The 22,727-nt window shown below is 38.2% G+C and overlaps 1 protein-coding gene across 1 annotated transcript in view; it reads right to left on the reverse strand.

Annotated features, from left to right (window-relative positions):
• The window catches only part of LOC129755453 (uncharacterized), a 96,206-nt gene that overhangs the window by 63,129 nt on the left and 10,350 nt on the right, over nt 1-22,727 (reverse strand). Inside the window, exons 2-4 of the mRNA XM_055751961.1 lie at nt 11,430-12,130; nt 6,722-7,238; nt 3,627-3,847 (exon numbers count right to left, since the gene is read on the reverse strand). Coding sequence (XP_055607936.1) covers nt 3,627-3,847; nt 6,722-7,238; nt 11,430-12,017 — 1,326 coding nt within the window. The 5' untranslated portion in view covers nt 12,018-12,130. The remainder of the gene's footprint in view (nt 1-3,626; nt 3,848-6,721; nt 7,239-11,429; nt 12,131-22,727) is intronic.

Raw genomic sequence — 22,727 nt, forward strand, 5'->3', positions numbered from 1 at the left:
AAGGCGAAAAGCACTACGATACCTGAAAAGAATTCCAAATGATGATCCTAGAAAACAACAGGCACTCTCAGAATTCAAGACAGCCCGTTCACTAGCCAGAGCCGTAGTTCGCACCGCCAAAGCCAACAGCTGGCAGAAATTCACAGAAGAGGTTCATCCAAACACCCCAACCAATGTTCTCTGGAACAAAATAAAAATACTCAACGGCGAACACCGAAGCAATCCCTTCCATCTTCTCCTGAACCAGAAATACATAAACGACCCTTCCACCCTAGCCAACTCCTTCTGCTCCCACTTTGCATCCATATCATCTCCCTCAAACACCACTATGCTACCTTTGCCAACAAACCCATCCCTGAACGAAAGGATCTATAACACCAACTTCTCTTTCGACGAACTTGAGGCAGCTTTGAGGAAAGTCAAGGGCCTCTCAGCCGGCCCCGACGATATTGGTTACCCCTTTTTAAAAAACCTATCACTCACCGGCAAAACAACGCTTCTCCATATCTTCAATAAAATCTGGATAAATGGCACTTTCCCCAACTGCTGGAAACTGGGTCTAGTCATCCCTATAGTAAAGCCTAAACAAGATCCTCACCTCCTGGATAGCTACAGACCCATTACTTTGCTGGCCTGCACTGGCAAGATAATGGAACGAATGGTAAACCGACGACTCCACGCCATTCTCGAAGGACAGTCTCTGCTAGATCATCGCCAATATGCCTTTCGTAGTGGTCGATCCACCGACGACTATTTTCAAGAATTAGAAATGCTTCTTGATTCACCCTCCCAAAGGAACTACCATACAGAGTGTGCCTCGCTCGACCTGTCTAAAGCATTCGACCGTGTCGACAGAGTCGCTATCATAAATCAATTGAACGAATGGGGAATAGTAGGAAGGATAATGCACTACATAACCGACTTTCTATCAGACCGCAGCATCCAAGTCCTCGTAAACGGCACACGCTCCGAAAAAATAACAGTCCACGGAGGGGTCCCTCAAGGATCAGTGATAGCCCCCACCCTATTCCTCATCGCAATCAACTCCATCTTCCAAAAAATCCCGCCAAACATACAAGCACTGGTCTACGCAGACGACATTCTGCTCATATCAACATCAGCCTTTCCCAAGACTACCAGGATAAGACTCCAAGAAGCCTTGACCGAAATAGCAAACTGGGCACCCACTGTGGGCTTCCAGTTCTCACCCAGTAAATCCTGCCTCCTACATATCGGTCCAAATCGAAGAAAACTCAAGAAATTGCCCGACCTCACCATCAACAACCAAATAATACCACTGACCCGCTCCACCCGCCTACTTGGTATTTGGATGGATGACCGACTAAACTTCAATCTTCATCTGAACCAGATTCGAAAGAATGCCAAAGCTAAGTTATCCATCCTTCAAATCCTAGCCAACAAAACCAGCCAGGCCCACAGAGACTCCCTCTTTCGCTTCCTCCACGGTTGGTTTCTTCCTTCAATCCTACACGGGCTGGGCCTACTCAGCCGAGCTAGTTCAGAAATCATCAACAAATTGGAACCTCTGTACAATAGCTGCATACGAATCATTGGCTCCGCTTTCTGCACCAGCCCAATCAGTTCACTGATGGCTGAGAGCGGCCAAACCCCATTCCAATACACAATCGCTAAACTTCTATCATCAAAAGCCGTGCGTTGGCTCTCAAATGGGGGCTCCAGCGAATACCAAATGGTTGCTAGAACGAACACCCTCCTCTCCAACCTGACGGGCAACGAAATCCCACCGATCTGCCCCAGACCAGAACCTCGTATTAGTTTCTGGAACGATAAAACTCCCACAGTAAATTTAAGCCTGATGCGAGTTATTAAAAAAAATGATCCCCCAACAATCATTCAAGCCCACTTTAGACAGCTGGTGGAACATAAATTTGGCCACCTCCCTCACGCATACACAGATGGTTCCAAAACCAACAACGGCCGAGTCGGGAGCGGCGTATACAATGGTAACAACAATCTAAGCCTACCTATCCCATCGCAATGTTCGGTCTTCAGCTCCGAGGCGTTCGCGATACTAAAAGCAGCTGAAACATACGATCCAAAAACTGTCATCTTCAGCGATTCGGCCAGTGTGCTCTCCGCCTTGTCACACGGCAACATTAAACACCCTTGGCTACCAACCATCACCAAAATAGCTCTCCAAAAGCAAATCACCCTTTGCTGGGTACCGGGGCATGCCGGAATCCCCGGTAACGAAGCCGCCGATCGACTTGCAGCTGCAGCCACGCTTTCGGATCCCCCGCCGATAGCCATTCCTCAACAAGATGCCCTCAACTTCATAAGAAGATCTCTACAAGAATCCTGGGACATCGAATGGAACTCCAATCTCCATGCAAAGTTGCGTGAAATAAAAAACTCCACGGTCAAATGGACAGACAGACCGACCCAAAATGAAAGAAGGGCTCTTACCCGCCTCCGTATCGGCCACACTCGCCTCACACACGAACATCTTTTAACTAAAAGCCACCCTCCAATCTGCCCATGCTGCGACACAGAAATCACCATCAAACACATCTTGGTTACATGTCCTCAATACCATCTTATCAGACAGACCTGCCGTCTTGCAACAAGCCTAAGGGAAATTTTAAGTAACTGCCCGGAAGAAGAGACCAAGGTTCTGGCTTTCCTTCGGAAAGCCAAACTTTTGCATAAAGTCTGAACTAAAAACCACCCCAATGACCCTAATGGGTTAAACACCATTTTCATCGAGGAAGAATGACCTAAATGGGTTAAACTCCTATCAAAAACAAAAAAAAAAAAAAAAAAAAAAAAAAAAGGAAAAAATGACAGTCATTCGTGAGCGATTGAAATCTGTAAACACACCCCCAAATTGAGGGGTCAAAAATTAATTGAGAAGACCGATAAAAAACTCCGTTAAAGCGAAGACAATCGATGGAAAAAATCCAAATTCTGGTGGGAGATTGAAACTATTTTATACGACAACAAGGAAAAAAAAACTTCGTTACATCTGCACCACACAGCGTCTGTCGGTATTTAGTGGGTATTTATTTTTGTTGATTTTTCGCCTGGTGCGAAGCATTAAAAAAACTCACAAAGTAAAATGTCAATCGTTGGGAAACGATTGAAAAACCAAAACCATATCCAGTGGCAAGGTCAACATTGACGGAAATCGGGAGAAAAAAAACCGACAAACGTACAGACAATTGATGGAAGGCAGCTGAATTTCCGATAAAAACAAACGGGAGGGGGGAAATCGTCACAATCGTCACAAACCAGTTCTACGCACCGTCAATTAATGTTATTGTTTATTTGCTTTCTCATTTTTTTCAGTTTGTTCTTGACAAAAATAAACTCGACAGCTAACATGGAAATCGGACACATGCACCACATTTCGACCGATGTGTTCGTATTAAATTTCCCGGGAGAGAATAGACCAAATTGAAAACGAAAAAAAAACAATGAGGATTGGGAAAAAGGTGGGAAAAAAGTTAAAGCAAATGCAAGCGTTGTTGGGATATTTGTTTTGTTTTTGTTGATTTTCTACTACACTTTTTAGCTACTGGGTAAGCACACGAAAAAAAGAGATTAGTTTCAAGCAAGTTGACAGCAAGAAGTTTCCAACATACCTTGAACGCCTGCCGAAATTTGTTGCTCATGATGTTGTACAGCAGCGGGTTGATGCAGGTGGACAGGTAGTACAGGATGCCCGATATGTAGGTGGTGACAACAAACAGTTTCAGAATCAGCGGATCCGTGGGTTGGTGATCTTTGTCGACGCCGTAGATGTACACCAGTCGCTGGGCATGGAATGGGGCCCAGCAGATGAAGAACGCCACTACGACGGCCACTGCAAATAGACGGAACGAGACGAAAATAACCATTGAACTTAGCTTGGTAGACGAAAAACACTCTGTCGAGAAATCTATTCAGAAGACGTCATTGATGGATTGATTTTTTGGTTTCTCATTGTCAGCTCTGGGGAAAATTCAAGACAAGTGGAACGGAAATTATTGATTTGTTCGAAAATATCGACAGGTTTGATTGTATTATTGTAACAATCGCAGATATAATCATGACACCTGTGAAGTTTGGGAGATTTTTTATATCAGTTTCTACGGCCCATTTGACCACTTAGCTCTTCGGCCTTATGAAACTGTAATAAAACGTCTTTTGTTTCTCTGGCAGCATCGTGCATCATTTGCTGAAATGTTGAAGGGGAATTCATCTTACCAAAAGGTACTGCAAAGAACTTATAAAAGATAGATGACATCGTTGTAGCCGTCATCGAGAACGTTGACTCAACATGACATAAACAAGATACGTATCAATCGAGAAAAGTTCTTCAAAGAAATATTTGACCGTTTTCTCTATTCGGCCGGGATTAGTATATTAGTCAGCTTAAACTAAAATGCAACTTGATAACACTACCAGACAATAGCGCGTCTTCAATCGACTATGCTATCGCCGAACTTTGACGCAATCCAAACAAGTTTTGGAAATTTGTCAACACCAGACGGAAAGAATCTGGTCTTCCTGTGGTGCTGCATCTTGATGACAGAACTGAAAAATCATCTTCTCAAAAAAGACTTTTTGCTAAGCATTTCTCCAGTGTATTTTCAACCTTATCCCAACTGCAGATCAAATTAACGCAGCCGTCACACAATTTCAAGAGCAAAGAATTCACAGATCCTGTTTGCCTAAGCGAACTATACTGCTACCCTGGGACCCGTACGGCTAGAAACCGGCGTGTTGTTCGCCGCTTTGCTGAAACCTCGCTTGCCGGTCATCTTGCTGGAACACGGCTCGCCACTCATCGTCGTACTTGGTATTAGAATCTGGTTAATCACAGTAGGCTGAAGAAACACCCATAGCCTCCCATAGCCACCACTTTAAAGCATCCTTAGAGTAGTGGCACCGGCACGAAGCGAGATCCAGCCAAAAGATTGTAGGATAACAGCTGTTTAATTAAGGGTAGCAACCCTTGTTTTAATTCTTGCACGTAATTGTGCCATTCATTGTATCTGAGCTTATGAATAGACGAGACATTTTACCGCGTTCACATATAACTTGCCACACCATAATCTGCTTCCAAATTTTTCGTTGTAAATCGCTTTCACTGATGCTTCCTTTTCCTTTAGATGAGGTATAAAATTGTGCTCCAGGCAAAGTTTTCTAGTCGAGTTTAATGTAGGTTTCATCATCCATGATAACACACACCGATTTCTTGGTCATAAGTTTGTCGTAGAGTTTCCGAGACTTCGGTTTCACGGATTCAGCCTGTTTGGTATTCCTATTTTGGCTGCTTTTGCTTCCGATGGGTCTGGAGCAGCGGTTTTCTCTGTAGAACTACTGATCTTGAGCACTTCTACGGATCGATGTTCGAAATCTACGGATTTTCAATTTCCCCTACGGCTTTTGTACGGATTATTGAAAATTGTCAGGAAATTATACGGATTAACGAAATTTCTACCTGACGACAAAAAAAAAAGGTCATTAAATTCAAAATCAGTACATTTTTTGAATTCGATAGGTTTGAAATTTGTCAACGATGGTCTGAAGCCTAATTCTGTCTTTGGGACACATAACGTTAGTCGATGAGGTACCCAGTTTTTAAGACACATCCCGTACTTATGTCGAAGGATGCCGTATGTAATAATCCTTGATTTTCTTGTCCATTGTAGGGTCAGCAGGGCCGGGGGATTCCTACCGCGTCTCGGGGAATCTGCGAAAGTAAACTGTTATCCATATTTCCTCAACGCGATTTGAACTGCTCCGACGCTCACACCGTCTTCCTTGGCTAGTTTTCTGATTGAATCTTCACAGTGTCCCATTTGTGCACAATCCATTTTTTTTGCTCGGGAGTAATGCCACGCAGTTTTAGATTTCTTCGCGACCAAACATGACAACGCTTGCGCAGCAAAGATTTGGTTGAGCACTACATGTTTATGAAATGACGGTTCTGTTATAGTGTATTTAAAATTAAGCCTGCCGATTTTTCAAGAAGTCCTTTTTCATCCTCAAACATGAAATGTTTCGAAAAAAATTTCCCCAGCTTCTTGAATAACTCCATTAACTTGCATAACTTGAATTTTACACGAGCTCGAGGGAACTAAGGTAGTTTTATTTTTTCTTCGTGGTCACAGCAATCATTGATTTTTCTTTCATCGTCCGCTGTTCTCGGGGGTAAACTTCCAATACTGATACCGAATTTCTTTTTGTTTTCCCTTAACACGGTGTTTTATTTCAACATAATCGTAGAATATCATCACTCCACTACCGAATTCTAATAGATTTAAGACAAATGTCCCTTCTCAGAACTTTTTTACTAGAAAATTTTCTCGGAGCGGAAATAAACACGACCGACTGTTATAATTTTGCATGGCCAACCATGCCCTTTTAAATACTCTACCGTGTGCACGCATTATTTTATCGCAACAACAAATTGCCATACCGACGATTATCGCATCAACGAGAGCTTCCTCTATCCTTAATTCCGCTACAAAGTAAACCCAGTAATAACGACAGCAATCAGAAAGTTGCTTAATCAATCCAACTTAAGCGATAAATTTCTTCGAACCCTCCACAGCACGGGGGTATCATGCTATCGGTTCCAACTTTTGCTTTTGCAGAATGAAACAATCCCCCGGGGAAATCGTAGTCGAGGCTGGGGTCAGAGTTCAAAAAGAGCTGGTCAACGTGACGATTTTCGTTAAAAACTTACCCAGCATCTTAAGCACTCGCCTGGTGCCCTGGCTGGTCGAGCCCTGCTGCCTGTTGGCCACCGGGCAGGTGTTGTTCCTCCGCTGCAGCGTCCCATCCCGTTGCATCATTGTCGAGGACCGCAGCTTCAATCCGATCAGTGCGTACAGCACCGTTATCAGCGTCATGGGGGCGAAGAAAAATATGAACGTCGACAGTTCGAACGAGTGATGAATGATTATCCGCTTTACGACGCACTGATCCACTCCGGATTGATCGGTGACTCCGAACTGGAGGGCCTGGGGCACGGCCGAAACGATGGCCACGAACCAGATGGCGAAGATGAAGCGTATCGCCCGGGACAGCTTTGACATGGTGTGCGACAGGAACGGATGACAGATGGCCACGTACCGCTCGATGGTGAAGGCCGTAATCGTCAGGACCGTCGCGTTGGCCGACGTTTCTGCGGCGATGCCCCGGACCACGCAGAACACTTCGCCGAAGATATACGGATACTTGCTCCAGATGAAGTATATTTCCTGTGTGCATGTGTGTGTGTGTGGGGAAAAGTGATAATAAAATTGATTAATCTTCATTATTCTGTCAGCAGTGGCTCAGGGTTTTTTTTTTGACAAATGTGCATCTTATCTATTCTTCGCAAATAGGGAGAAATGTGTGTCATTTTTGCTGGCTTGGTCGCACATAGATTATGCTTGAGATGGCTTTAGGCTGGCTTACGCCATAAAACGAATTTAAATTTTTTTTAATGTCAACTTCAACTGTATCAAAGTGTTTTTGAAGAACTTAAACTTTTCTGTTCCCCCTATCGCCCCACTTAGACCACTACCATAACATACCTCAACACTTCAACATCATCGCCTAAAAGCCACCACCCGGGGCAACAAACCATTACTACTAAAACAATTATCACTAGTGTGCACTGCAGTAAAACAGTAACCATCCCCTCGAATGCACTTCCTCAATTAAGCATTTGATTACTCGCTGGAATTGCAACTTAAATAAACCAAAATTGATAATCAATAAATGAAATTGATGAAAAAAACATTACTTTACCTCTACCAACAGAATGTGATACATCTGATCTGATTTCCCATAAATTGAATCTTAATTGAATGCGACAACAGTTTTGAATCCGGAGAACCGTCGTGAAAGCAAAAAAAAACACGTGCACTGTCAGCTGTTAACAAGTCAATGCCTACTTTTCACTTTACCCATGATTGGAATCAAGTGCCACTTTGCTCGATTGGAATGATTTCATACTATTCAGTCTATTGAGTTCTATTGAGCAGGACTACAATCTAATTGAACGATGCTGCTAGAACTCATCCGCTGTAATTAAAATACTACCTACGGTGCTTTTTCCGTCGCTAGTTGGAAGGATGGCAGCATATAGGACTTACAACAGGTCAAATGGCTCGAATGTATCAAGCGCGCTCTAAACAAACGAACGCAACATGACAGAGTAAAATTTGTTTCCAGGAATCCATCAACCACAAATTTATGACTGAAATCACAGGCTCTAGCCACCAGCCAAGTTTGGGACGTTTCATTTGATGATTCCCGACATAAAACAAGTCATTCTACACGGTCCGATAGCTCGAAAAGTAGCACGCGGAATACGTACTTTCTGTTTGATCTACCTTACAAATACGTCAGAAACATAAATATTTCCGATGCAATATTCTCATCAGACGTTCTTGTGTGTATATAGTGCTGGCTGACGCACATGTCACAGCGAACGACCCACTTCTATTTTGTGAGCAACTTTTGATTTCACCTACGTTCTCACGAGACTTACGAACACAAAATCAGGCTTCCAACAGTAGGCGAGAAATGGCGCGTTGATGCGGTACGTTTGAATTACGGACATGTGGGCAAAGTTTACTCAACGCAAACACTGAAGTATTCGAAAAATCAAAAGCAGCCATTAAGTTCCAAAGTTCTAACTACCTACCACGTTATTTTCCGTCGATGGTCGAAGAAGATTGTTTATTTTACCATTTTCCCTGTTAATATGAAGGGTTGCTAAGTTTGCCTAATGGAGGTGACTTGTTTAAGATAATTCAATGATGTTTAATATTTACTTTTCTATTTTTGAACAGTTAAAGCATCCTACGGTTTGCTGCCAAGGAAATAAATTTGTATGAAAAGTCAAAAAAAAATCGGATTAACGAGTTTTCTTATAAGTAAACAAATAGTCTAATTCAACAATTATCTGTTTTTTTCAGCCATAGGCTTATTAAAAAAAAAGGTATTGGTCGATGATATTTTGCCGTGTTTAACTTCCATCGGAAAGTTTTGAAAATCAGGAGATCGAAGTAAGCTGCGGTCGAGTGCGGTCGATTTTCTCTCACGGTCCTGATTTGTCGCGTTTTCAGTGGTTTTTCCAAGATAAGTTTTTTTTCCTCGATTTATTGCGTAAATGTATCAACTTTAAGTGAAATAACGCGGATTAAACGACAGTAGTTTTAGAAATTGGTGGGTTTTGAAAGAAATGCATAAATGAAAGTTATGGCATAAGGCAATTTTTTGTTTACCATGCAGTGCGAGAAACGGACATAATCGTGTTAATTGCTTGTTTTGCTGGGCTGAGAAATTTTAATAGTGCTTAAAAGGAGATTTTCTTTGGGTTTAAGTGTTATGCTAATGAAAAAAACTAAATGGAATTAATTTGTGATTCTTTGGAATGTTTATTGGATATTTTAAAGAGCATGTCAGACCTACAAAATTGAGGATAAAAATCTGATTGCTTTGATGTGTTTTTTTGCTGGTATGGTTCCGTTTGGATAGAGTGGCTCGTATTGATAATGTCGATAATAAAATGGAGCTAACAAATTTGTTTAGTATTGGAATTTACTTAAATGAAAACTGAGGGTCACCCACGGATTGCTCGAGGGTAAAATCAGAACAAATCATCAAATTTATCCAAGCTAAGTATTTTAGTATTAAGTTCTTTCAATGTGAATCCTTTTGATAGTTGCTTCCTCACTAATTTAGCTGTAAAAGCTAATAGTTTTTGAAATGGTAGAAAATGACGGATTTTTTTTTTCGTTTCGGAAAATTTACTTAAAAGATTTGAACATAGTTTTAGAAATCCTGTCGCATTTGTTATTCATGTTTTTGCTATATTTTCATTACAGTGATGAGTGATAGTTTTTTTTTACCACTGATTTCAATTATCCCTCTATCGCGCGACAGCAATATTATTTATGATCACCCAAATTCTCCAAATGATTCGACAATGTGAAGATTCCCTCTTTTACTAAAAGTTAGTTCCAGCGTATTTTTGTTTGAAGTTCAAATATTAACTTCATTGAACATAACTTTCATTTTAACCGTGATATATGAGATTTTTAAAATGCAGTATTAGAATAGTTTTTTCTTGTTTTCATCGGATATTTAAAAACCCGAATCTTCTGAAATTGTATAGATTGACGAAATTTCATAATGGTTTAAAAAACAGATATTCAAAATAAACTTAAAATTGAAATATTCAATGAAAAATCTACATAAGGCCTTTAGTCAGAATAGGGATTTGAGTTCACGGATTTGAGACATAAAAACTGCTCGTTCATTGTCATTGACTGGATAATATGGCAAAAATATAGTATAAATAGGAAGTACAGTAAGAAACAGGATCTTTAACAGATTTCAAACGGTAAAGTCACAAAGTGATGGAACATCGAAGGCCTTTAGGATTAATCAGGAATTTCAATAGGAAACTTAGGCATTGTAAGAGAGTAGGAGAATAGGTTTCAAGTGGCCACATCATTTACCAAAGTGATTTCCATGCCACATCACCCTTACTCCCAAATAATCAGCATGAGGTTTGTGGAGCGATGACGTACAGCCGGTCTCTACAAAACAAATCATCACATGTGCTACACTTCCCTTCCTCCTATCGACTACATGGACTTGGCCGGCGTCGTTATGGGTTCTTTCAACAGTAGGAGATCCTCAAAATTGTACAGTGAGATTGTGTTGCTTGTTCCCAGCACCTTTCATTTGGTTCATTGTGCAATGTTTATTATCTCGAACCAATCACGGAGTGCAACCATTATGCCATTGGCCAGGAGGGGTCGCAGGTAGACCGTAGTTGATAGCAAGCTCAAGCTCAAGCTCATCGAAAAGTTTTGAAAATCAGTTGGTAAAGTGGCCACTAGGAACCACATTGTACCTCGAACCAAGGTTGCCAAAATAAATTCTGTATTTTTGAGAAAAATAATTCTGACTTTCTATGGTTTTACCCAAAAATTCTGTAATCAATTTCTGTGATGCAATTTCCTTGAATTTCATAGAAAATTGATAAATTGGATCTTTAACACATTTTAGTTGGGCAAATTCACCATTACCAATTTTATCATACTTTTATAATTCGAAGTAAGAAATCTTGAATCGATACTGTCCAAAAAAAATTATAATTTCGAAAATCCATTCAAAATTTAAAAATTCTGTGAAATCTGTGAAAATTTCAAAATTCTGTGTTCTGTGACACAGATTCTGTGATGAAAATTTGCTCAAAATTCAGTGAAATTATAGAATTTTCTATTATTTCGGCAACCTTGCCTCGAACTAGAAAGGTGAAGCTAATGAAAAGGCTAAAGCATTCGAAAAACGAACGCTATCGTCGTCGTTAGCTTTCAACTTACTCTAACATCGCGGAAAATGAAAACCAAACTATAAACTCAGATTAAAAAACAACAACCTACCTGCGGGACGCCGGAAATCAGCAGCAGAAAGTCCGAGATGGCCAAACTGAACAGATAGTAATTGGTGGCCGTGTGCATCGATTTGTTCTTCGATATCACGATGCACGTGCTGATATTTCCAATAACTCCAGTCACGAAAATTAGCACATAGATAATAGTGATTGGGAGGACCACATATAACGGGTCCCGTTTCGGGCCATAAATTGCCGTTAGATTGTCAAACGGTTCCTCATCTTCCAGTAGTCCCGGCAGGGAACCCATCGGACTGCCTCGAGAGCCAGCACCCGTGAGGATGCTGCTGTAATTAAAAGATAAACTTCGTCCATCGTCCACCGTCATCGTGGGGTCGTCCAATTGCTGCCGCTGGAAGATGTCATGTGCCGACCTTCCTGAAGGATAATCATGGTGGCGGTGCGGGTGCTGGAGGTGCTGCTGTTGTTGATTATTCTGTTGACTTCCCAGCGACAGGGAATCATTCATCAGCTCGAGCGACGTATTTATGCTACTGAGTATCACAGTGGTGAACAGTTCTGTACCATTATGGAATGGCCGGGGGACATCTATCGACGATTCGTTGAAACCGAACATTGCATCAATAAACTTTGCTGGTCCTGTCAGCCGGCTCCTAGTGGCATCAATTTGCGCCGAAAGAATTTACAGCCCTTGCACTCGATGACATTTTGAGCTCGACTCCGTAAAGTCTGCAAAAAAACGAAAAAGCTATTGTAAGAACTTTGATATAATAAACAAAATTGTAAAAACTGTCAAAATTGTCAAAATTGTCAAAATTTTCAAAATTGTCAAAATTGTCAAAATTGTCAAAATTGTCAAAATTGTCAAAATTGTCAAAATTGTCAAAATTGTCAAAATTGACAAAATTGTCAAAATTGTCAAAATTGTCAAAATTGTCAAAATTGTCAAAATTGTCAAAATTGTCAAAATTGTCAAAATTGTCAAAATTGTCAAAATTGTCAAAATAGTCAAAATTTTCAAAATTGTCAAAATTGTCAAATTTGTCAAAATTGTCAAAATTGTCGAAATCGTCAAAATTGTCAAAATTGTCAAAATTGTCAAAATTGTCAAAATTGTCAAAATTGTCAAAATTGTCAAAATTGTCAAAATTGTCAAAATTGTCAAAATTGTCAAAATTGTCAAAATTGTCAAAATTGTCAAAATTGTCAAAATTGTCAAAATTGACAAAATTGTCAAAATTGTCAAAATTGTCAAAATTGTCAAAATTGTCAAAATTGTCAAAATTGTCAAAATTGTCAAAATTGTCAAAATTGTCAAAATTGTCAAAATTGTCAAAATGGTCAAAATGGTCAAAATTGTCAAAATGGTCAAAATGGTCAAAATTGTCAAAATTGTCAAAATTGTCAAAATTGTCAAAATTGTCAAAATTGTCAAAATTGTCAAAATTGTCAAAATTGTCAAAATTGTCAAAATTGTCAAAATTGTCAAAATTGTCAAAATTGTCAAAATCGTCAAAATTGTCAAAATTGTCAAAATTGACAGAGTTGTCAAGATTTTCAAAATTATCGAATACAATATAAATATTGTCAAAATTGCTAAAATTGTCGAAATTGCGTCCAAATTATATCAAAATTATGTCGACATTTTATCAAAATTTTGTAACCTCTCAAAATTGTGTCAAAATTGTGTTGTACAAAAATTGTGTTGGAAATCTACCTTTTCCTAAAAGCTATTGATCTTCGTCTATAATTCTTTTATTTACACTTTTCCCTTTCTATTTTCTTTACTTTTTTAAAAAAGTTCTAGACTTAAGTTTCCAATTGTAAAACCTAAAGGTATGAGCCGTTTCAAATAAACTAATTGTAATTATAATAAGCTAAAATTGTATTTCTGTCATTTTCCAAAGATTGCTAATTTATATAAATATTATCACATCCAGATAGTTTTCAGAAGAACTAGATAGCAAGCAGCTTGTTAAAAATTCAGGGAGATGCACAGGTATAGAAAAATTTCATTGTGATAAAAAAAACATTCTGTTGCTTCCATTTAACTCGTTTGCTAGACATGTTTTCAGGAAAAGACCAACAATCTCTTTATATAACTTGAAAGTTACATGCAGTCTGTAGCTGCATTTTTCAATGACTCTTCTGTGTTTGGATAAATATATTATGCATGCTTCCGAAAATCAATCATTTTCACTGAGCCATGCTTGACTACATTCAGAGCCGAAAAATCAAAGCAGTCAAATTTTCCTTCTTCAACCAAATCATACAAACAATCATGCATGACAACGACGCTTCTGTATTTGAAACACTTTTGCGATACATGATGAGGTAAAAAAGGACGCAGACTATCAGCAACGAACGTCTCGATGCTGATTTCCTTCCCCTAACGACTTTCAACCTTTAGGATCATAACTGATATGTATCAGTTCTGAGCGATCTATGTAGGCTATCAGATGATTTTTTATTTTTCGTTTTGCCTAGAAGGACAAAATCATGACTAGGTAACCGCAATGAACTGTCCAGCATGTGCTACAGCTTTTTTGAACATGTGGTCCTGGTATTTATTCAGATTTTTCCTCTTGAAACATTAATGATCGTCTATCAATAACGAGCATTATCAACAATGATGCGAGGATAGACGTTCGGAAATGATTGAGGGAGCGACGTTCAAAATGTATCACCAAGTATGTCGATCACCGTCGATTAGCCACGTGACGAATAGCAACGGTAGCCTCCGGTGGGGCATGGTATATCTTCTTGTATCAAGTTAGTGTTGATTTTCGACATATATTCAATGGGTACTTTTACCACGTGCGTATCACAGCACTCGGAGGTAGCATCATTCTAGCTAGAAACCATTCCTGATTGCTTTTCTTGAGCGATTTTCCGACCACTGATATTATGTAAATTGTACTACACAACTTTTAACTGGAAATGACTAAATCTAATATTTAAAGATGAGTTGGACTATATATGTTTGTTTGTTTGTATGCACCTTATACAAATCCACACCGCTTAACCGATCAGCCTGAAATTTGGTACAGTTATGTGTTTGGACCATGGTAAGGTTTTAGTAATAGTTTTGTGCCCCTCCCACCTAAGAGAAGGGACCATCCCATACAACTTACGTTTTATTCCCACGAACCAAAAGTCATGGCACCCATTTGTCAACCGATTTTCGTTTCCTTTGGCGGGATTGTTTTCACCATCACCATGGGCCAGGCATTAGAAACGACCATCCAAAGTTCACGTGTACTGGAAAGCAAATCAAAGCTTGCTGAGCATAAAAAATTTGAAAGGGGAAATTTTGGCGGGTGTTTTTTCCTTCTACTGTTCAAAGCACATGGTACCGGTGCGAGGCATTTGATTGCAATAATGAGCCTTCATTTAGGATAATAAAAAACTACTCGCCTGTTAGAAATATATTGAGAAGAACAGTGGTTGAGAATCTACTAGAATATGCAGTGTGTAAAGTATGGATACATTAATTCATGTTCATTATGAATTGACTTCTTCAGTTGAATAACTATTTGAACTGAAAACTAATGTTCCAGCTTATAGGAACCAACCATTTTCATATTTTCGGAATGTCTCATAGGGAAACAATTAATAAAACTGAAGGTTGTGTTGTAAGTTCAAGGCTGTGATCTCAACACTTTGATTGCCGTGTAGGAATTTAGTTTACAATTGGAATTAGACAATTAAACGTTCATTATATGCAACCAAATCCAACGCACGAGACTTTTAGTAATTTAATCTGAAGTTTTTAGTTTTGTACAATTCAATTTCATTTGTAAATTTTTGAATTTTAAGCTATTATTGATCATCGATGTGTTCAATTCTACCATCCAATTATAAGAAAACTTAAAAAGCACATTGAAAACATACAGAGGAAGTCTTTTATAAGGTTTCAGCGGAAATCTATTTACAAAATTCTAAGTACAAAATAAAACTTAAATAGGTATTCCATTCTACGGGTAGATTTTAAAAAGAGGTCGTTAATATTTGTTTACAAGCTTAATACATTGGATTTTCACTAGATAACCCAGGGAAAAGATAAAAAAAATGTTATCATTTGATGAAAAAAAGTGTAATTCAATTCAAGTTTCCTAAAAAATGGTGGGTGTAAAATAAGGTTGCCAGAATTGCCGTATCGGGACCGGACAAATTCAGCCAATATTATCGAAAAACCTGGCAAATCCAGCATTTGATTTCAAAATGTTCAAACCGATATCCTGGCAATATCCGGGCAAACTTGACCAAAACCACGGAATTATTCAGTAAAAATAACGAAAAATATACTTGTAATATTTTTTTTTCAACAAACCACATCAGCAGATTTTAAATTGTATATCAAGCTTCCAAACACGAGTCATATTTATTTCTAAAACTTGCTATTTAATACTTCTTTTCGAACGTAAAAATGAAAACATTTCAAGTTTATGTTACGTTTAAAAAATGATGTGAATAAATCCTGGCAAATCCTGGCTTTTTGCAACAAAATCCGGGAAACCGAGCCAGACCGGACTTACCTCAAATTTTGATTCAAATGTTCTAGCAAATCCGGATAGATCCGGGCAACCTGGCAACCTTAGATTGAAATGTTTTTCGCGATAGAATAGGTGAGCATTCAAGGGAAATTATTTCAAATTTCTATTAGCAAAGCTAATAACTATTAGTTATCCATTAATATGAAGACGATAAACTTTGCTAATAATCCCAATTAAAACTTTAAGAAGACTAACAAAACTTACAAAGCTCACATGGCCAAACATGGTCCAATTTGTTATGATGATGAACAAAAAGCTTTCAAAATTTCAAAAAATCAAACGACTCATTTCGATTTATATTTTATGTGCACCCGAGCAAGGCCGGGTAAAATCAGCTAGTTCATCATAAAACTAAAAAAGAATTAGGTAAGACTAATTCAGAACAAATGCGCTAGGCTCTATTTTTATCCCGGCAATAAGTTTAGTTTTCCCTCACTAACGATTCAATTTACGCAATTAGAATAAGATAAACTTCTGTTCCCGCAAAAGCAACAGTATGGAACTCTTTCTCACGAATGGAACCATTTTAATCAACATACTTCCAATTTCAATAGACCTTCTATCGTTAGTGCAGTGGTCCTGCACGTGGTTGGTTATGTCTACCAGTTAGCAAATTGTTTCTCCGGCCATGAATACGCAACGGGTTTGGTGTGTTTTTAATTTCGTTTCTACTTCCTAAAATTGCACTAAACCTCTGCTATTGCTGGCATTTTTCATGATGCCCGGCGCACTATCGAAGCATTTTCTCTCTATGGGGTGTGAGCATATTTTAGTGCGTTCTACTTTTAAAGTGGAGCCAGCCAACATTTGAAAATTTTAAACCGGAAATTCTTTGGAAAATTAAAAATATTTCCCCTACGGGCTGTTCAATCCATCTGATAATGGAAAAATTTCATTCAAAAATCTATTGGATAACATAAGTCAACCATAAATCGACGTGGGCTCCTGCTACGCCTCATAGGAATCGTCTGAATTTTACAGTTCACAATTTTTTTTCTATACCGTTTTTGATTGAGCATATTCTCTCCACAACATTTTTTTCTGTTTGAATCACTAGTTTAAAGCTTTCAATTGTCATCGAGAGTGAGCTAAAGTAACATTCATCGCTCGCACCAATAGCATTCTCGTGTCAACATTTGTATGCAACTGTTGATCCACACGTGGTTTTTAGGAATGCCTTTTACCTCAGCTATCGTTCTGTACCATATCATTTCGTTAAGTGTCACATTGTACAGTGGGAATGTATGAATTATGGCAATATTCGTTTTGTCCGCACTTTGAATGTTGGGCTGATCTGTTTTTGGTTCAATAAAATTCCATCTCAATTAAACTATTTAACAGGAATAATAAATACCTCAGGAATGAGAATTTTCAAACTAAAAAGCTTAGCAATTAGTTTCGGGTGAAGATTAGGCGTAGGCTGAACCGCCAACACGCTTTTTTTCGGCTAAAGGTATCATAAAAAAAATCGTTGAAATTTTTTTTTATTTCGAATAATCAAATGCAGTTAAATTGTCCGAGGTTCGTGAGGGAGGTCGTTTTGCAAACTTGCGTGTTGGAACTGTGCGCCTTGTGTTTATAAAACTGATTGTCAGGAAACCTCATGAAAACTGTGTTCCGATCTGTGGTGTCGAGAAGCAAAATAAATTAAAACAGAACAAAACAGAACGAATTGTCTTGTTAAGAATAACTCCATCTGATCTGGTCCGAATCATGGATAACAGAGGGAAAGTGCCGTTGTTGATGCTGTAAAATTGGTGATCCCGTTCCTTTTTATTTTTCATAGTTATTTTTATGTTTATAAACATCTGCAGCCGTTTCATGAAAAATTATTTGCATAACATTAGAATGAAAAAAAATCAGTATTCTCATTGATTAAAAGTTTGAAGATATTTTCGTTTCTTCGTTTCTGGAAATCAACTATGCGATTCAAATTCATGTGGTAAACCGTTCTATTCGACCAACAAACAAGAAAAAATATATTAAACATCGAGTGTAAATGGTAATAAAAGCTGTTCAAATAAACAAAATAATCAAAATACGGTGGTTAAATCGTGCGCAAAATGGCAGACCCGTTAGCAAGGTGAAATTTAAAAAAAATCGTGAAGGAAATCGATACGAACTTCCTAGCGGGCACCTGGGGGATCTTATGTCAGAAATATTTCATTGAAAAGCCTCGCCTGAGTTTTCCGGAGTTCGTTCTAAATTTGGCTGATGATTTATATATAGAAGGTGCAAATCGATAAGTGGACAGTGGTTCATAGCAATTGGCAAAATTAAACCTACAAAAGCGACCGTTTTCCTTCTATCGCACATTCATGATTTCTTAATTTTAATACTCTTTTTTTATTGGATCTGGATTCCTGTCATAAGCAAAAACTGTGATGGAGTGATAAAAAGTTAATTTTGTTGTTTTCTTGCAGAAGGTGAACAATTTTATTCCATAACTTAGTGACTGAGTCACCCAAGTGACTCAACTAATTTAAATTAGTGTGTGCCTCAGCAGGGCTTCCACAGGGATCGATACTGGGCCCAGTACTGTAGAATATCATATACGTCGAACTGTTGAAGCTGCTACTTTCCATTGGAGTGATACTAGAGGGATTCGGACGACGTGGTTCTCCTACTTAGCGTCGGATCCTCAATGAACGGAGGAAGTTCAGCTACTAATAGTTAGCAACAGTAGCTATCGAAAGGGTGGTTGCGCTCCAAGAATCTACGCCAGGCTCATCAAAAATCTGAGATGGTGCACTCAAATACCGAGGTAAGATGATTTAAACCCTTGATTCAATGGAGGATAGTAAATGGATTGTAAATCAGTTTTTGTTTTTCATGTAAGTTTTTTAGTTTATCAGCTATCATAGACAGATTTCATTTGAAACTGTAAACTAAAAACGCCATATCACAAAAACTAGATTTGATCGACAAAATAAAAAAAAAACAGTGATCTAAAAAAAGATTTGAATTCATTCCTCATTAAAATCGTCCAAAATCCGTTATTAAAACATGGGAACCAAAAGTGCCGCTTTCTAGTGTCATCATTTATACTCTCACTTATTTTATCGACCAAAACAAAAAAAATAAAATGTATTGTTATGAATAAAGCTGATCCATCCATTATTGTTAGTACACGTCATGTCTTTCTTGTCAGTTTAAATAAAGTGACTTTCCTTATTTTACAACAAACATATGTATGGATGTTTGCCCCTTCATACAAGCTTCCGCTGACGTTTTTTTTTAATCTATTTGACGACGATTGTTGCTCCTGGAATGGTATGTGATGACGACGATTCCAAACAGTCCTGAAGTCTTGATTGAAAATTTAATAAAAATAAGGTAACATTTCTCTGAAAGACGTTTACTTTATAGTTTTTTTACACAAAAGCCAAAGATGCAAAATTATCCAAAAATTAAAAAAAAAGTTATGTCTTTGAATAGGGTGGTTAATTTTCACAAAAACTACCTTTAGGCACAATTTTCCCGTTTGTTTGGATAACGTTCCGCTATTAAGCCTACCCCAATTCTGATACCTGATACCTTTAAATGAAAAAAATTATTTCAATCACATATCTCACATATCAGTAGCAGCAGCGCCCCAGGCTGTAGGTATTTTTTTGCGATGGAAACTGCTCCTGCAATGCAACAGATGCCGCACGTGGTTTTCCCGACATTGAACCCATAATAAAAACGAGTGAATGGAGAAAGTAAAACGTACAGTGGTGATTCGAAAGCGTTTTTTAATGGAATTATAAAATAGTCAGTTTAGAAGGGAAAACAAATTCTAGCTTGAAGAAGTGTCCAATCTTCAATCGCTTTTAAGCGTTTAAAAAAAAGAAACCGCAAAGACGTGAGAAGAATATTGAAATGAAAATCCAAAGAGTCACAACCACAGGATCTTCAATCTTCTCATGTGAAGTCTTTCGGGCGTTTTCTGTATATGGGGGTGTAGACAAGTAGGCGGAGGATACGCATGAACGATTCTGTCAGAGATTGTTTCCATCGCCGTAGAAAAGTTTCTTAGCGCGCTGCAGTTCCCAGTTCGTTCGGAAAATTAGTTTCAACTTCTGCGTGATTTGTTTTTAACAATTTTGTGAAACTGTGAGCTAATTCTTGTTGTGGTCCAATATTTGGGTAGTTGGGATCAGCCTAACACTATAACGTATGTGAAATAGCAAGTGGAATAGACGATGAAAGCGCTGCCGAATTTGGGTGAAGGTTTTGCATTAGTGCAAGTAGGGTGCAGCTAAAATTCCACCCAACTTTTTACAGATATTACTGTTTTTTTTATGAGTAAGGATAACTTTTCGCTTCCATAGCCTATGACATGATTTAATTCAACCACGCAAAACTTCTCGTTGAGTCATCCTACATTGTGTCATAACACGATCCAAAAAGAAAAACTTGAAGGCCGAAATTGTTGAGTTTTGAATTGGGTAATCAAGATGGTTTCTTTTTCTTGGGGAAATGGGTAGGCACGTTTTCCAAATAAATGGGAAAATTTCAACTACCTATTTTTCCGGAATTCGTTAAACTTTTCGTTGCTAGGTTTCTTGTTTCGATAATAGCCGTTTTACCATCTTTATGGAATTCGCGACTTTATATCAACGTTGCAGTTGGCGGACGTTATTGAAAAAATTATCCGCTACAATTGTGTTCGATGTTTACTCTTGGGCTTGAATTCGCGGACATCGGCTCAGGAAGCAACTGACTTGCCAACTGAGCTATATCACAAGCCCGCTGGGTTCCAAGTTTACAAATTTCAAAAGAAAAAATAACGTTGTTTCAAAATGAGTGATTTTCGGAACATTGTCTTCAAGCTATTCATACCTAAAAATGATAGAAACATTGGCTAACATATGATCCAGAATCCAACATAGAACTGAAACATAGAAGAACTTAGAACCTAGAAATTAAGGTATGATTTTTAAATAATAATCAGAGTCCAGTTGCCCGCTGGGTTCCAAGTTTAAAAATTTAAGGAATAAACTAGCTTTCTATCAATCATTGAAATTTTCATTCAAAAAGCATTGTTATCTTTCCCCCATACACAAAACACTGTTTTCGCTTTAATTCAATCGCTAATGCAAAGCTTGCGACCAAAATAATTTGCATTTTTCACTTTTTGCAAATATTTTGCCACCATAAATGACGCACTCAATAATATTTTCTCGATTACCTGCCTCAAATATTATTTTAAAACTCATTAGTTTCACATATTTAATTTCTTATAAATTATCAGGATCCAAATACACGCCCGGAGTAAACACAACATCAACCATTTCCTTAAGTAGCTCAATAACAGCTTATATGAATGGTTTTAACGCTCCTCTGCTCAAAAACACCTTTCTCACACATTTCCAACATTATCAACTGCATTTGATTTCAAAATCTTCAAAAATATTAAATTTTCTTCAAATTTTAAAATTTCTCCAGTACGAAAAAAAAACACGTGCTGACGGTTCAGCACACGCCTGTCCTCACGATTTAAATTGAAAATTGTAAGGTTTTGTTTTTCCCCTTTTAAAAGGGTGTATCCATGGTCGGATTTAGGATGGCCAATCTGATGTTGTTTATTTTTCCTGTCATTTTGATAAAGTTTATCTCCATTTTTTGTTCAACTTTGATTTCACGTTAGATTGGGATAGGCTTTTCGAAAATCTCTGTTCTTAAACACAGATTCTGTGAGGAAGATTTTCTCAAAATTCTGTGAAATTTAGGATTTCTCTGTGATTTTGGCAATCTTGACCTCAACGTGATGTATCAACAATCATGAGGTTCCGTGTTTACCCCTGTACCTATTTGAAAACTTCTCTTAAAAGGTCTATCGAAAACAAGCAAGGTATAAACTGAAATAGGTATAACTAAAACACTTCAAAAACTGTTCTTATTAATTCTATTCCTTATCATGTGTATGGTTTCGTACCAATAAATTTATTTCTCATGTCAAAACAGCGATTGCAGTATTTCCCTCAGGCATCACTCTTGACGCACCATTATTTTCATAACTCGAAATCAATTTATCTTGTAGGTACCTATTTTGTAAAGATCGGCATCCCCTCTACCTGAACCGGCAAAGCATCAGTTAGAAAGCTGCTCAAACCTACAAGTGGATGTTCAGTTTTCTGACATGGTGCAGCTTTGCAAATGATTCCGATTAATTAAGAATGTACTTAGAAAATCATTCGATGTTTTCAATCCCCTCCGCTATTCGAACTAGGTAGCGGAAACTTCGAAAAAAAAAACCAGATGGATGCTATTCCGCGCGTTTTGCTGCGGTCAAAATTGAAATTTTGGTCGAAGAGAATTAAGCTGCCAAATGCACACGTGTTTCGGGTTTTTTCTGTCTTTTTTTTCTCTCGACGAAGCTGCAGATGCTTGGAACTGTCTGCTTCTAATGAACTGAACAAACCAGGAAAAGATTAAACGTGGATTTGATTCCATTCGGAGACCAGTCAACTGACGCAGTAAGTTGTGGCAAGCTGGCTGACCAAGTGGATGAGAAGCATTAGTTGCACACAGCATCCCCAAGCTGTTGAGAGTAAGTAATTGCCATGTGCGTTTCTGAATCATCAATTTAACGTTGCTTGATGATGAAGAAGAGCAATGCGCTGCTGGACAATGAAGGATGAACAATTATTTTTATTTTATTTTTAGAAACCGTGTGATCGATTGGAAATGATTATTTTTTGCTTTTCCACCCTTCTGTAACTATAGCTAGGTGTATGCGGTATGGATTCTGTTGCAAGGGCAAATAAATTAATTCGAACTGC

The sequence above is a fragment of the Uranotaenia lowii genome, chromosome 1 (assembly GCF_029784155.1).
Source record: "Uranotaenia lowii strain MFRU-FL chromosome 1, ASM2978415v1, whole genome shotgun sequence".
Classification (NCBI taxonomy): Eukaryota; Metazoa; Arthropoda; class Insecta; order Diptera; family Culicidae; genus Uranotaenia; species Uranotaenia lowii.